The sequence below is a fragment of the Scyliorhinus canicula genome, chromosome 21 (assembly GCF_902713615.1).
Source record: "Scyliorhinus canicula chromosome 21, sScyCan1.1, whole genome shotgun sequence".
NCBI classification, from domain to species: Eukaryota; Metazoa; Chordata; class Chondrichthyes; order Carcharhiniformes; family Scyliorhinidae; genus Scyliorhinus; species Scyliorhinus canicula.
In genome coordinates, this window is record NC_052166.1 from 67,001,448 (window position 1) to 67,019,323 (window position 17,876).

Below are 17,876 nucleotides of genomic sequence, written 5' to 3' on the forward strand. Positions count from 1 at the left end.
ACCTTCAGGAGCGGAGGGGACCCTGTACCACAGTGAGAGTCAGCACCTTAAGGAGAGGAGGGGACCCTGTACCCCAGTGAGAGTCAGCACCTTCAGGAGAGGAGGGGACCCTGTACCCCAGTGAGAGTCAGCACCTTCAGGAGAGGAAGGGGACCCTGTACCCCAGTGAGAATCAGCACCTTCAGGAGAGGAGGGAGACCCTGTACCCCAGTGAGAGTCAGCACCTTCAGGAGAGGAGAGGGACCCTGTCCCCAGTGTGAGTCAGCACCTTCAGGAGAGGAGGGGGAGTCTGTACCCCAGTGAGAGTCAGCACCTTCAGGAGAGGAAGGGGACCCTGTACCCCAGTGAGAGTCAGCACCTTCAGGAGAGGAGGGGGACCCTGTACCCCAGTGAGAGTCAGCACCTTCAGGAGAGGGCCCCGTACCCCAGTGAGAGTCAGCACCTTCAGGAGAGGAGCGGGACCCTGTACCCCAGTGAGAGTCAACACCTTCACGAGAGGAGGGGGTCCCTGTACCCCAGTGAGAGTCAGCACCTTCAGGAGAGGAGGGGGACCCTGTACCCCAGTGAGAGTCAGCACCTTCAGGAGAGGAGGGAGACCCTGTACCCCAGTGAGGGTCAGCACCTTCAGGAGAGGAGGGGGACCCTGTACCCCAGTGAGAGTCAGCATCTTCAGGAGAGGAGGGAACCCTGTACCCCAGTGAGAGTCAGCACCTTCAGGAGAGGAGGGGGACCCTGTACCCCAGTGAGAGTCAGCACCTTCAGGAGAGGAGGGGAACCCTGTACCCCAGTGAGAGTCAGCACCTTCAGGAGAGGAGGGAGACCCTGTACCCCAGTGAGGGTCAGCACCTTCAGGAGAGGAGGGGGACCCTGTACCCCAGTGAGAGTCAGCATCTTCAGGAGAGGAGGGAACCCTGTACCCCAGTGAGAGTCAGCACCATCAGGAGAGGAGGGGGACCCTGTACCCCAGTGAGAGTCAGCACCTTCAGGAGAGGAGGGGGACCCGTACCCCAGTGAGAGTCAGCACCTTCACGAGAGGAGGGGGTCCCTGTACCCCAGTGAGAGTCAGCATCTTCAGGAGAGGAGGGGACCCTGTACCCCAGTGAGAGTCAGCACCTTCAGGAGGGGGACCCTGTACCCCAGTGAGAGTCAGCACCTTCAGGAGAGGAGGGGGACCCTGTACCCCAGTGAGAGTCAGCACCTTCAGGAGAGGAGGGGCTCCCGTACCCCAGTGAGAGTCGGCACCTTCAGGAGAGGCGGGGGACCCTGTACCCCAGTGAGAGTCAGCACCTTCAGGAGAGAAGAGCGAGTATTTGGGAAATAATGTTGTGACATTCCCACTGGAAGCTACATATTTAGCATTCAGGACATGTTTTTATTTTTAAGGCATTTATTTTGCAGGAAAGAATCTTCGGGTGTAAAATGTGTGGGAAAAGCTTCAAGAGGTCATCCACATTGTCTACCCACCTGTTGATTCACTCTGACACGCGGCCCTACCCCTGTCAGTACTGTGGCAAACGCTTCCACCAGAAGTCAGACATGAAGAAGCATACCTACATTCACACAGGTACGCGCCAAATACCTGCATTCACACAGGTACGTAGCAATATACCTACATTCACACAGGTACGTGCCAAATACCTGCATTCACACAGGTACGTAGCAATATACCTGCAGTCACACAGGTACGTAGCAATATACCTACATTCACACAGGTACGTGCCAAATACCTGCATTCACACAGGTACGTAGCAATATACCTACATTCACACAGGTACGTGCCAAATACCTACATTCACACAGGTACGCGCCAAATACCTGCATTCACACAGGTACGTAGCAATATACCTACATTCACACAGGTACGTGCCAAATACCTACATTCACACAGGTACGTGCCAAATACCTACATTCACACAGGTACACAGCAATAGACCTACATTCACACAGGTACGTAGCAGTATACCTACATTCACACAGGTACGCAGCAATATACCTACATTCACACAGGTACGTGCCAAATACCTGCATTCACACAGGTACGCAGCAATATACCTACATTCACACAGGTACGCAGCAATATACCTACATTCATACAGGTACGCGGCAATATACCTACATTCACACAGGTACGCAGCAATATACCTACATTCACACAGGTACGTGCCAAATACCTGCATTCACACAGGTACGTAGCAATATACCTACATTCACACGGGTACGTAGCAATATACCTACATTCACACAGGTACGTAGCAGTATACCTACATTCACACAGGTACGCAGCAATATACCTACATTCACACAGGTACGTGCCAAATACCTGCATTCACACAGGTACGCAGCAATATACCTACATTCACACAGGTACGTGCCAAATACCAGCATTCACACAGGTACGCAGCAATATACCTACATTCACACAGGTACGTGGCAATATACCTGCATTCACACAGGTACGCGGCAATATACCTACATTCACACAGGTACACAGCAATATACCTGCATTCACACAGGTACGCGGCAATATACCTACATTCACACAGGTACACAGCAATATACCTACATTCACACAGGTACGCAGCAATGTACCTACATTCACACAGGTACGCAGCAATATACCTACATTCACACAGGTACGTGCCAAATACCTGCATTCACACAGGTACGTAGCAATATACCTACATTCACACAGGTACGTAGCAGTATACCTACATTCACACAGGTACACAGCAATATACCTACATTCACACAGGTACGTAGCAATATACCTGCATTCACACAGGTACGTAGCAATATACCTACATTCACACAGGTACGCGGCAATATACCTGCATTCACACAGGTACGTAGCAATTTACCTGCATTCACACAGGTACACAGCAATATACCTACATTCACACAGGTACGTGGCAATATACCTGCATTCACACAGGTACGCGGCAATATACCTACATTCACACAGGTACACAGCAATATACCTACATTCACACAGGTACGCAGCAATGTACCTACATTCACACAGGTACGCAGCAATATACCTACATTCACACAGGTACGCGGCAATATACCTACATTCACACAGGTACGCAGCAATATACCTACATTCACACAGGTACGCGGCAATATACCTACATTCACACAGGTACGCAGCAATATACCTACATTCACACAGGTACACAACAATATACCTACATTCACACAGGTACGTGGCAATATACCTACATTCACACAGGTACACAGCAATATACCTACATTCACACAGGTACGCGGCAATATACCTACATTCACACAGGTACGCGGCAATGTACCTACATTCACACAGGTACGCGGCAATATACCTACATTCACACAGGTACGCGGCAATATACCTACATTCACACAGGTACGCAGCAATGTACCTACATTCACACAGGTACGCGGCAATATACCTACATTCACACAGCTACGCGGCAATATACCTACATTCACACAGGTACGCAGCAATATACCTACATTCACACAGGTACGCAGCAATATACCTACATTCACACAGGTACGCAGCAATATACCTACATTCACACAGGTACGCAGCAATATACCTACATTCACACAGGTACGCAGCAATATACCTACATTCACACAGGTACGCAGCAATATACTTACATTCACACAGGTACGCAGCAATATACCTACATTCACACAGGTACGCAGCAATATACCTACATTCACACAGGTACGCAGCAATATACATACATTCACACAGGTACACAGCAATATACCTGCATTCACGCAGGTACGCAGCAATATACCTGCATTCACACAGGTACGCGGCAATATACCTACATTCACACAGGTACGCGGCAATATACCTACATTCACACAGGTACGCAGCAATATACCTACATTCATACAGGTACGCGGCAATATACCTACATTCACACAGGTACGCAGCAATATACCTACATTCATACAGGTACGCAGCAATATACCTGCATTCACACAGGTACGCAGCAATATACCTACATTCACACAGGTACGCAGCAATATACCTGCATTCACACAGGTACGCAGCAATATACCTACATTCACACAGGTACGTGGCAATATACCTACATTCACACAGGTACACAGCAATATACCTACATTCATACAGGTACGTGGCAATATACCTACATTCACACAGGTACATGGCAATATACCTACATTCACACAGGTACGCAGCAATATACCTACATTCACACAGGTACGTGGCAATATACCTGCATTCACACAGGTACGTGGCAATATACCTACATTCACACAGGTACGCAGCAATATACCTACATTCACACAGGTATGCAGCAATGTACCTACATTCACACAGGTACACAGCAATATACCTACATTCACACAGGTACGTGGCAATATACCTGCATTCACACAGGTACTCAGCAATATACCTACATTCACACAGGTACACAGCAATATACCTACATTCACACAGGTACGTGGCAATATACCTACATTCACACAGGTACGTAGCAATATACCTGCATTCACACAGGTACGTAGCAATATACCTGCATTCACACAGGTACGTAGCAATATACCTACATTCACACAGGTACGTGCCAAATACCTACATTCACACAGGTACGTAGCAGTATACCTACATTCACACAAGTACGTAGCAGTATACCTACATTCACACAGGTACGCAGCAATATACCTACATTCACACAGGTACACAGAAATATACCTACATTCACACAGGTACGCAGCAATATACCTACATTCACACAGGTACGCAGCAATATACCTACATTCACACAGGTACGCAGCAATATACCTACATTCACACAGGTACGCAGCAATATACCTGCATTCACACAGGTACGCAGCAATATACCTACATTCACACAGGTACGCAGCAATATACCTACATTCACACAGATACGTAGCAATATACCTACATTCACACAGGTACGTAGCAGTATACCTACATTCACACAGGTACGCAGCAATATACCTGCATTCACACAGGTACGTAGCAGTATACCTACATTCACACAGGTACACAGCAATATACCTACATTCACACAGGTACGCAGCAATATACCTACATTCGCACAGGTACGCAGCAATATACCTACATTCACACAGGTACGCAGCAATATACCTACATTCACACAGGTACGTGGCAATATACCTGCATTCACACAGGTACGTGGCAATATACCTGCATTCACACAGGTACGCAGCAATATACCTGCATTCACACAGGTACACAGCAGCTAAGTGCTTTCAACTGTGAAAAAGAAGTGAAAGCACTTAGCTGCTTTTGTTTAATGAGGAAATCTCAATCAAAGCAGGAATATTTATAAACATTCTGGTTAACATGAAAGCAGTGTAATGGAGATGCATTTAAGCGTGAAGGGAAAGATAAACAAATAATCTACCACCAATTCACACTCGGTGGCACCGGATAATCACAGCCGTGAACAAAGATGGATGATATCGGCTCATAATTAAAAATCTACTCCACCAGCAGTGGAGCACTGGTACTGACCCTCTGACAGTGCAGCACTCTCTCAATACTGACCCTCTGACAGTGCAGCACTCCCTTAGTACTGACCCTCTAATGGTGCAGTGCTCCCTCAGTACTGACCCTCTGACAGTGCAGCACTCCCTCAGTACTGACCCTCTAATGGTGCAGTGCTCCCTCAGTACTGACCCTCTGACAGTGCAGCACTCCCTCAGTTCTGACCCTCTGACAGTGCAGCACTCCCTCAGTACTGACCCTCTGACAGTGCAGCACTCCCTCAGTACTGACCCTCTGACAGTGCAGCACTCCCTCAGTTCGGCACATATGAGGCTGCAGTGCTAACCACTGTGCCACCGTGCTGCCCTAGCCTTGAACACACTTAACGTCCCAGCCTCTACAGCTCTCTGCGGTAACGAATTCCACAGATTCACAACCCTCTAAAAGATATTCCTCCTCATCTCTGACTGAAATGGGCGACCCCTCACTCTGAGATTGTGCCCTCTGGTCCTAGGCTCTCCCACAAGGGGAAACAACCTCTCAGCATCGACCCTGTCAAACCCCCTGAGAATCCGATATGTCTCAATAAGGCTGCCTCTCATTCTTCTAAACTCCAATGAGCACCGGCCCAATCTACTCAACCTCTCCTCATAAGAAAATCCCTCCACACCCGGAATCAACCTAGTGAACCTTCTGTGAACTCCCGCCAATGCTAGTGAGTCTTTCCTTAGATAAGGGCCATGATGTGGAGATGCCGGCGTTGGACTGGGGTGAGCACAGTAAGAAGTCTTACAACACCAGGTTAAAGTCCAACAGGTTTGTTTCAAACACGAGCTTTCGGAGCACGGCTCATTCACCTGAAGAAGGAGCCGTGCTCCGAAAGCTCGTGTTTGAAACAAACCTGTTGGACTTTAACCTGGTGTTGTAAGACTTCTTACTTAGATAAGGGGGCAGGGGGCAGTATCCAGGTGGTCTAACCAGTGCCTTTTATACATTTAGCAAGACGTCCCTATTTTGATTTTTAACATTTTTTTGAATATTTTTAGAGGCATTTTCAATTCTATTCAGTAAAACTTTGCTCCCAATATTTACAGCTCGTGCAGTTCTTATGTACGTACTACTTCCCTATTTTTATATTCCATTCCCTTTGAAATAAAGGCCAACATTCCATTTGCCTTCCCAATTATCTGCTGGACTTGCATGCAAGCGTTTTGTAATTTACGCATAGATATTCTCAAATCCCTCTGTACTACAGCTTTCTGCAGTCTTTCTCCATTTAAATAATATTCATAGATATCATAGAGTCGTAGATATTTACAGCATGGAAACAGGCCCTTCGGCCCAGCTTGTCCATGCCGCCCAGTTTCTATCACTAAGCCCCACTTGTCCGCATTTGGCCCATATCCCTCTGTACCCACCCTGCCCATGTAACTGCTTTTTAAAGGAGAGAATTGTACCCGCCTCTACCATTGCATCTGGCAGCCCATTCCAGATGCTCACCACCCTCTGTGTGGAGAAATTTCCCCTCTGGTCTCTTTTGTATCTCTCCCCTCTCACCTTTAACCTATGCCCTCTAGTTCTAGACTCCTCTACCTTTGGGAAAAGATGTTGACTATCTGCCTTATCGATGCTCCTCATTATTTTACAGACCTCTGTAAGATCACCCCTAAACCTCCTACACTCCAGGGTAAAAAGTCCCAGCCTATCCAGCCTCTCCTTATAACTCAGACCATCAAGTCCTGGGAGCATCCTCGTAAATCCCTTCTGCACTCTTTCTAGTTTAACAATATCCTTCCTATAATAGGGTCTCCAGAACTGAACACAGTATTCCATGTGTGGTCTTACCAATGTCTTGTACAACTTCAACAAGACGTCCCAACTCCTGTATTCAATATTCTGACCAATAAAACCTGGCATGCTGAATGCCTTCTTCACCACCCTGTCCACCTGCCACTCCACCTTCAAGGAGCTATGAACCTGTACCCTTAGATCTTTGTTACGTAACTCTCCCCAACTCCCTGCCATTAACTGAGTAGGTCCTGCCCTGATTTGATCTTCCAAAGTGCATCACCTCACATTTATTCAAATTAAACTCCATCTGCCATTCATCGGCCCGCTGGCCCAATTGGTCAAGATCCTGTTGCAATCCTAGATAACCTTCTTCACTATCCACTATACTGCCAATCTTGGTGTCATCTGCAAACTTACTAACCATGCCTCCTACATTCTCATCCAAATCATTAATATATATCACAAATAACAGTGGGCCCAGCACCGATCCCTGAGGCACACCGTTGGTCACAGGCCTCCAGTTTGAAAAACAATCCTCCACAACCACCCTTTGGCTTCAGTTGCCGAGCCAATTTCGATCCAATTGGCTACTTCACCCTGTATTCCATGAGATTTAACCTTTTGCAATAACCACCCTGCAGTACTTTGTCAAAGGCCTTGCTAAAGTCCATGTAGACAATGTTGACCGCACTGCCCTCATCTACCTTCTTGGTTACCCTTTCAAAAAACTCAAATAAATTCATGAGACAAGACTTTCCCCTTACAAAGCCAGGCTGACTTTCCCTAATTAGCACATATCTGTCTAAATGCCTTTGCTGTCTTTCAGAATACCTTCTCACAACTTATCCACAGCAGATGTAAGGCTAACTGGCCTGTAGTTCCCAGGCTTATCCCTACAGCCCTTCTGAAACAAAGGCACAACATTTGCATCTTCAGGCACCTCTCCTGTGGTAGCCGATTATTCAAATATCTCGGCTTGGGGGCCGGCAATTTCCTCCCGAGCCTCCCAGAAGTCCTGGGATTCTTTCATCAGGTCCAGGGGATTTATCTATCTTGATGCGCTTTGAAACCTCCAGCGCCTCCTTCTCTGTAATATGTACCCTCCTCAAGACATTACTTTTTATTTCCCCAATTTCCCTCACATTCATGCCAGTAAATAGATTTAAAAAAATAAATTTAGAGTACCCAATTTTTTTTTTTCCCAATTAAGGGGCAATTTAGTCTGGCCAATCCACCTAACCTGCACATCTTTTCACTCTTTAGCCTTTTATGTATCTGTAAAAGCTAATTGGATTTTCCTTTGCCTTATCTGCCAGGACAATCTCATGTTCTTTATTCTTCCAACCAAAGTACATAACATTATGTCTTGCTACATTATATTCCATCTGCTACGTTTTTGCCCACTCACCTAACCTGTTTGTATGCCTCTGTAGACTCTTTGTGTCATCCTCTGTCGTTTGCCTTCCCACCTATTTTTGTGTCATCCGCAAACTTGGCAACAATACATTCACTTCTCTCGTCCAAGTCATTAACATCTATTGGGAATAATTGTGGCCCCAGCACAGATCCCTGCGGCATTCCACTAGCTACATGTTGCCACCCTGAAAATGCCCTTCTTATCCCAACTCTTCTATTAGTTAGCCAATTCTCTATATCCATGCTCATGTACAGCCCCAACACCATGGGTACTTATCTTGTTAAGTAACCATTTGTGCCGTACCTTATTGAACACTTTTGGGAAATCCAAGTATATTACATCTACTGGTTCCCCTTCATCTCCCATGTTCACTACCACCACAAAGAATTCTAGTAAATTTGGCAGACATGATTTTCCATTCATGAAGCCATGCTGACTCTGCTTGATTATATTATGTATTTCTAATTGCTTTGATATTACATCCTTTATAAAGGACTCTACATTTTCCCAATGACAGACGTTAAGCCAACTGGCCTATAGTTATCTGTTTTACTCTCCCTCCTGTTTTGAATAAGGATGTTACATTGGCAGATTTCCAATCTTCTTGGACTTTTCCAGAACTTTTTTTTTTCAAATTTAGAGTACCCAATTATTTTTTTCCAATTAAGGGGCAATTTAGCATGTCCAATCCACCTAACCCTGCACATCTTTGGGTTGTGGGGGCGAAACCCACGCAATCCAATCATGGGGAGAATGTGCAAACTCCACACGGACAGTGACCCAGAGCTGGGATCGAACCTGTGATCTCGGCGCCGTGAGGCAACAGGGCTAACCCACTGCGCCACCATGCTGCCCTCCTACATTACAATAGTGACTGCACTTCAAAGAATGACTTAATTAAGCTGTAAGAAGTCTTAATAATAATAATCTTTATTGTCACAATTAGGCTTACATTATGAAATGAAATGAAAATCGCTTATTGTCGCGAGTAGGCTTCAAATGAAGTTACTGTGAAAAGCCCCTAGTCGCCACATTCCGGCGCCTGTGCAGGGAGGCTGGTACGGGAATTGAACCGTGCTGCTGGCCTGCCTTGGTCTCCTTTCAAAGCCAGCGATTTAGCCCAGTGTGCTAAACATTCACACTGCAATGAAGTTACTGTGAAAATCCCCTAGTCGCCACACTCCGGCGCCTGTTCGGGTACACAGGGAGAATTCAGAATGTCCAATTCAGCTAAGTCTTTCGGGACTTGTGGGAGGAAACCGGAGCACCCGGAGGAAACGCAAGCAGACACGGGGAGAACGTGCAAACTCCACGTGACTGAACTGGGGACCCTGGCGCTGTGAAGCCACAGTGCTGACCACTGTGCTACCGTGCACCAAGTTAAAGTCCAACAGGTCTATTTAGAATCATAGTTTTCGGTGCGTAGCTCCTTCAATCAGGTGAGTCCCCTCTCTCTGGATCTGTAAAGGCTTAATTACCTGCAAAGGCTCCCATTCAAAGTATCGTCTTTGCATCTTTGACTTTGTCTATATAAATGTTTCTGGAACCTACCTCTTCATTCACCTGAACATAGAACAGTACAGCACAGAACAGGCCCTTCGGCCCTCAATGTTGTGCCGAGCCATGATCACCCTACTCAAACCCACGTATCCACCCTATACCCATAACCCAACAACCCCCCCTTAACCTTATTTTTATTAGGACACTACGGGCAATTTAGCATGGCCAATCCACCTAACCCGCACATCTTTGGACTGTGGGAGGAAACCGGAGCACCCGGAGGAAACCCACGCACACAGGGGGAGGACGTGCAGACTCCACACAGACAGTGACCCAGCCGGGAATCGAACCTGGGACCCTGGAGCTGTGAAGCATTTATGCTAACCACTGTGCTACCGTGCTGCCCCTAAAATCTTTTTCTTTAAATGAGAGCCAAGGTAACATAGAACATAGAACATAGAGGAAGGAGCAGTGCTCCGAAAGCTAGTGATTTGAAACAAACCTGTTGGACTTTAACCTGGTGTTGTAAGACTTCTTATTGTGCTCACCCCAGTCCAACGCCGGCATCTCCACGTCTTAATTAAGCTGTAAAGCACTTTGGGACGTCCTGAGGTGAGAACAGGCGTGACAGAAACGAAAGCTCACTTTGTTAACTTGGCTTTTCTTTTATATTTTGTTTCCAGGGGAGAAGCCTCACAAGTGCCAGGTGTGTGGGAAATCATTCAGCCAGAGCTCCAACCTCATCACCCACAGCCGCAAACATTCCGGCTTCAAACCTTTCGGTTGCGATTTGTGTTCCAAAGGCTTCCAGCGCAAGGTGGACCTCCGGCGTCACCGGGAGACCCAGCACGGCTTGAAGTGTTAGGGGCTGACAGCGATCTATCGCCGGCCAGCCAACACTGACCATTCCCGAACGGCCAACAGCACACACTTCACCCATCTCGCCACACCTAAAGCTAACGGCTGGGCAGAGAGATCTGCCTGGACAACCTTGGTTATTAAACCGAGTGAAAATGGACAACACCAGGAAAGAACATCTGATCCCTCTTTGCTCTCCCCCCCCCCCCCCCCCCCCCACCCCTCACCAACACCTCAGAGACCGCCTGTGTGTGACGTGCGAATGGACAGAGCTGTAAGATCCTGACACCGATCCCCCTTAACGGACAAAGCAGTTCATGAGTGAATGATTTTCATCGTCTTCTTCAAATTTCTCTCAAGGGCAGTTAGTGATGGGCAATAAATGCTGATCCAGCCAGTGACGGCCACATCCCGTGGTCTAAATTAAACAAAGGAAACTGGACCTTTTCCCCGCCCTGTGCCTATGGCTAGGAGTTAACAAGCCTCCAGAATTGCTCTGGCATCGCCAGGGTTAAAGATGAATCTCCAAGATGTGACTGAAAGCAATACCCAGGACAAAACTCATCAGAGTGCGGTGGGGGGGGGGGGTCTTTAAAAAGAATAGCATTTTTTCGAAAACTGTCTTTGCAAAGCTTTGTTTAGGAGTTATTAAGATATTGGACGTGGGAAGTAAGGGTTCTTGATTGACAGTCATGGATCATCCAATGGGGCTCATGAAAAGTCCATCCTCATTCTGATTGGCTGTGGGAAGGTGGGGGCACAGTGAAGGTGGACATGTTGGGCAGCCAATGGCTGGAGTGTGGGGGATGGGCTGGGGCTGGTGGTGATGAAAATGTCCCGTCAGAGATGACAGTCTCTCGTGGTGACCCGGTAAGGATTCTTTCATTGTTTTTCCGCTTCCATTGATGGTGCTCCCTGGGCTTATTGAGAATAAAATCTTGTGGAATTAGCCAGCTTTGTGTTCAAGTTCTTGCCTCATCTTTACTTAGTGCCTAGTGGACCAGAGTTAATTTTTCTGACCTATCCCAGGCGCTATTGCAATGTAACCTCTGAATTGTGAACCAATAAAGTTACATCATCTTAACCCGAGGGGAAACACTGAACCACCCAATGGCTTGGAGCGACCAAATCCTGTAGCTGAGATCCACGACCACTTCCAGACAGTTACAGCATAACTGGCTGGCAGGCAGGGGCTGACAGCTGACGTTCAGTGGGAAACACTCTGCCTCCAGGTCAGAAGGTTGAGTTCCTCTACGACTTGAGCACAGCGACCAAGGCTGACACTCCAGTGCAGCGCTGAAGCTGTGCCGCATTGTCCGAGGTCCACTTTTCAAATGAGGAGGCAAAGCAAGGCCCCCATCTGCCTGCTTGGGTTGATTTTCACAGCAACTTCATTGCAGCGTCAATGTCAGCCTACTTGTAACAATAATAAAGGTTCTATTATTTATTTTTTTAAATTTAGAGTACCCAATCATTTTTACCAATTAAGGGGCAATTTAGAGTGGTCAATCCACCTACCCTACACATCTTTGGGTTGTGGGGGCGAAACCCACGCAAACACAGGGAGAATGTGCAAACTCCACACGGACAGTGACCCAGAGCCGGGATCGAACCTGGGACCTCAGCGCCGTGAGGCAGCAGTGCTAACCCACTGTGCCACCGTGCTGCCCCTTCTGGACCATATTCAATCCTCAGTCAGCATCACAAAAACAGAGTATTATCACATGGCTGTGTGTGGGATCTTGCTGCGTGGGTCACACCCCCACAACCCATTGCTAAATTGCCTGTCTCGTTTCCTACATTATGACAGTGACTGCACTTCAAAAGTGCATCATTGAGGGGCGGCACGGCGGCGCAATGGTTAGCACCACTGCCTCTCGGCGCCGAGATACCGGGATCGATCCCAGCCCTGGGTCACTGTCCGTGTGGAGTTTGCACATTCTCCCCGTGTCTGCGTGGGTCTCACCCCCACAACCCAAAGATGTGCAGGGTAGGTGGATTGGCCACGCTAAATTGCCCCTTAACTGGAAAAAAAGAATTGGGTACTCAAAATTTACAGGGTAAAAAAGTGCATCATTGGCTGTGAAGTGCTTTGGGGTTACCAAAATAGTCACTACAGAAACGCAAGTAATTAAAAGGTACGGATGGGCAGCACAGTGGCGCAGTGATTAGCACAGCTGCCTGGGCAGCACGGTGGCGCAGTGGTTAGCACTGCTGCCTCATGGCGCCGAGGACCCGGGTTCGATCCCGGCTCTGGGTCACTGTCCGTGTGGAGTTTGCCCATTCTCCCCGTGTTTGCGTGGGTCTCACCCCCACAACCCAAAGATGTGCAGGGTAGGTGGATTGGCCACGCTAAATTGCCCTCTAATTGAAAAAAAAAATGAATTGGGCACTTTAAATTTAAAAAGAAAAGGAGAAAAAAGAATGAAAAGGTACGGCAAGAGTGAGCGAGAATCTCAGGCAGTGATTTGATTGATCACAGTAACCGAACTAGGGAGAGGGAAAATCAATCAGGGTTCCTGCTCCCGATCTGCTGAAATGAAAATCGCTTATTGTCATGAGTAGGCTTCAATGAAGTTACTGTGAAAAGCCCCTAGTCGCCACATTCCGGCACCTGTTCGGGGAGGCCGGTACGGGAATCAAACCGTGCTGCTGGCCTGCCTTGGTCTGCTTTCAAAGCCAGCAATTTAGCCCAGTGTGCTAAACAGCATGCGCGCATATTAGTTTAGGAGTTTAAAGGTCTACAGTGATACAGGAGTGTAAGGGAATACAGGAGAAGAGTACAGTGGATACAGATGTGCATTGCTCCAGGTGTAGGCTGGTATAGATATGCACTCGTACCCTCCACGGACAGAGTCACCACAGAGTGATGAAGCTGGCATGGAAGGAGTTAAGTCTTCGTCTTGCTGCCTTCTCTTTATAAACACCCGGGAGAGCCATGTGATCGGATTTTGCCTGCAGCTCCAGTCAGATTTGCCTGCGACCTTTACCCTCCACAATCCATAAGTGCCCCCCCCCCCCCCAACCACCACACTCCACCTTCCCTCCTCCAATCAGCTGCTTGGAGAGGCGAGATACCTGGAAAAGCTGAGCAGGTTACTTATTTGACAAGCAAATTTACTCTGGTGCTGAGGGGGTTGTTGTGAAAGAGTTTGGATTTCGGTACAGAACAGGCATTGAAATTTAACCAGAGTCAAATCAGGTTGTTTAAAAAAAAAGTTAAATCAGTATTGGAGCTGCCGAGCTGGCTGAGAGTTGAACAGGTTCCGGGAGCTCTGGAACTGTCTATGCAAATAGCTGAGTCACTTGCTGCATTGTATGTGAAGAACAAGCAGATTCTGATAAGTCTGGCTTTGACAAAGAGTCACCCAGACTGGAAACGTTAGCTCCCTTCTCTCTCCACAGATGCTGAGATTGCCCAGTATTTTCTATTTTGATTTCAGCTTCCAGCATTAGCAGTAACTTGCTTTGATAGTTTACTGTTGGGCTCTGGGTGAGGACAATGTCAATTTGATAATGGCACTGTACAGCACAGGACCAGGCCCTTCGGCCCTCCAAGCGGGTGCTGACCATGCTGCCCGTTCAAACTAAAATCTTCTACACTTCCGGGGTCTGTATCCCTCTATTCCCATCCTATTCATGTATTTGTAAAAGAGATGGCTAGGGAAATTGCAGATGCACTAGTGATAATTTACCGAAATTCACTAGACTCTGGGGTGGTCCCGGTGGATTGGAAATTAGCAAACGTGACGCCACTGTTTAAAAAAGGAGGTAGGCAGAAAGCAGGAAATTATAGGCCAGTGAGTTTAACTTCGGTAATAGGGAAGATGCTGGAATCTATCATCAAGGAAGAAATTGCGAGGCATCTGGATAGAAATTGTCCCATTGGGCAGACGCAGCATGGGTTCGTAAAAGGCAGGTCGTGCCTAACTAATTTAGTGGAATTTTTGAGGACATTACCAGTGCAGTAGATAACGGGGAGCCGATGGATGTGGTATATCTGGATTTCCAGAAAGCCTTTGACAAGGTGCCACACAAAAGGTTGCTGCATAAGATAAAGATGCATGGCATTAAGGGTAAAGTAGTAGCATGGATAGAGGATTGGTTAATTAATAGAAAGCAAAGAGTTGGGATAAATGGGTGTTTCTCTGGTTGGCAATCAGTAGCTAGTGGTGTCCCTCAGGGATCCGTGTTGGGCCCACAATTGTTCACAATTTACATTGATGATTTGGAGTTGGGGACCAAGGGCAATGTGTCCAAGTTTGCAGATGACACTAAGATGAGTGGTAAGCGAAAAGTGCAGAGGATACTGGAAGTCTGCAGAGGGATTTGGATAGGTTAAGTGAATGGGCTCGGGTCTGGCAGATGGAATACAATGTTGACAAATGTGAGGTTATCCATTTTGGTAGGAATAACAGCAAACGGGATTATTATTTAAACGATAAAATATTAAAGCATGCCGCTGTTCAGAGAGACCTGGGTGTGCTAGTGCATGAGTCACAGAAGGTTGGTTTACAAGTGCAACAGGTGATTAAGAAGGCAAATGGAATTTTGTCCTTCATTGCTAGAGGGATGGAGTTTAAGACTAGGGAGGTTATGTTGCAATTGTATAAGGTGTTAGTGCGGCCACACCTGGAGTATTGTGTTCAGTTTTGGTCTCCTTACTTGAGAAAGGACGTACTGGCGCTGGAGGGTGTGCAGAGGAGATTCACTAGGTTAATCCCAGAGCTGAAGGGGTTGGATTATGAGGAGAGGTTGAGTAGACTGGGACTGTACTCGTTGGAATTTAGAAGGATGAGGGGGGATCTTATAGAAACATTTAAAATTATGAAGGGAATAGATAGGATAGATGCGGGCAGGTTGTTTCCACTGGCGGGTGACAGCAGAACTAGGGGGCATAGCCTCAAAATAAGGGGAAGTAGATTTAGGACTGAGTTTAGGAGGAACTTCTTCACCCAAAGGGTTGTGAATCTATGGAATTCCTTGCCCAGTGAAGCAGTTGAGGCTCCTTCAATACATGCTTTTAAGGTAAAGATAGATAGTTTTTTGAAGAATAAAGGGATTAAGGGTTATGGTGTTCGGGCCGGAAAGTGGAGCTGAGTCCACAAAAGATCAGCCATGATCTAATTGAATGGCGGAGCAGGCTCGAGGGGCCAGATGGCCTACTCCTGCTCCTAGTTCTTATGTTCTTATGTTCTTATTGTCAAGATGCCCCTTAAATGTCACTATCGTCCCTGCTTCCACCACCTCCTCCGGCAGCGAGTTCCAGGCACCCACTACCCTCTGTGTAAAAAACCTGCCTCGTACATATATCTCCTCTAAACCTTGCCCCTCGCACCTTAAACCTACGCCCCCTAGTAATTGACCCCTCTACCCTGGGGAAAAGCCTCTGACTACCCACCCTGTCTATGCCCCTCATAATTTTGTAGACCTCTATCAGGTCGCCCCTCAACCTCTGTCGTTCCAGTGAGAACAAACCTAGTTTATTCAACCGCTCCTCATAGCTAATGCCCTCCATACCAGGCAACATCCTGGTAAATCTCTTCTGCACCCTCTCTAAAGCCTCCACATCCTTCTGGTAGTGTGGCGACCAGAATTGAACACTATACTGCAAGTGTGGCCTAACTAAGGTTCTATACATCTGCAACATGACTTGCCAATTCTTATACTCAATGCTCCAGCCAATGAAGGCAAGCATGCCGTATGCCTTCTTGACTACTTTCTCCATCTGTGTTGCCCCTTTCAGTGACCTGTGGACCTGTACACCTAGATCTCTCTGACTGTCAATACTCTTGAGGGTTCTACCATTCACTGTATACTCCCTACCTGCATTAGACCTTCCAAAATACATTACCTCACATTTGTCCGGATTAAACTCCATCTGCCATCTCTCCGCCCAAGTCTCCAAACGATCTCAATCCTGCTGTATCCTCTGACAGTCCTCATCGCTATCCGTAATTCCACCAACCTTTGTGTCGTCCGCAAACTTACTAATCAGATCAGTTACATTTTCCTCCAAATCATTTATATATACTACGAACAGCAAAGGTCCCAGCACTGATCCCTGCGGAGCACCACTAGTCACAGCCCTCCAATTAGAAAAGCACCCTTCCATTGCTACTCTCTGCCTTCTATGACCTAGCCAGTTCTGTATCCACCTTGCCAGCTCACCCCTGATCCTGTGTGACTTCACCTTTTGTACCAGTCTGCCATGAGGGACCTTGTCAAAGGCCTTACTGAAGTCCACATAGACAACATCCACTGCCCTACCTGCATCAATCATCATCTTTGTGACCTCTTTGAAAAACTATCAAGTTAATGAGACATGACCTCCCCTTCACAAAACCATGCTGCCTCTCACTAATACATCCATTTGCTTCCAAATGGGAGTAGATCCTGTCTCGAGTGGGAATTTCCTCACTCAGAGGGTGGGGAATCTTGGGAATTCTCTAACCCGGGAGGATATGGAAGATCAATCATTGAACATGTTCAAGGCAGAAATCGATAGATCCCTGGATAATAATGATGTCAAGGATTGTTGGGGGAATATGGCAGAGAGGTAGATAATCAGCCATGATGTATTTGGGTGGCGGAGCGGGCTTGATGGGCTGAGTGGCCTACTCCTGATCCTATATTCATTATCAGAGTGTGCTCCAGCTTCCTCCCACAAGTCCCGAAGGACGTGCTGTTAGGTAATTTGGAATTCTCCCTCCGTGTACCCGAACAGGTGCCGGAATGTGACGACGAGGGGATTTTTCACAGTAACTTCATTGCAGTGTTAATGTAAGCCTACTTGTGACAATAAAGATT

General features: G+C 47.2%; 1 protein-coding gene across 3 annotated transcripts in view; it reads left to right on the forward strand.

The window, feature by feature from the left end:
- Positions 1 to 12,019, forward strand: part of LOC119955850 (zinc finger protein Gfi-1b-like) — a 32,890-nt gene extending 20,871 nt beyond the window's left edge. For all 3 annotated transcript variants that reach the window (XM_038782487.1, XM_038782488.1, XM_038782489.1), the window contains 2 exons: positions 1,399 to 1,564; positions 10,892 to 12,019. In XM_038782487.1, the coding sequence (XP_038638415.1) occupies positions 1,399 to 1,564; positions 10,892 to 11,073 (348 nt within the window). In that variant the 3' untranslated portion in view covers positions 11,074 to 12,019. The remainder of the gene's footprint in view (positions 1 to 1,398; positions 1,565 to 10,891) is intronic.
- Positions 12,020 to 17,876: the final 5,857 nt, after the last annotated feature.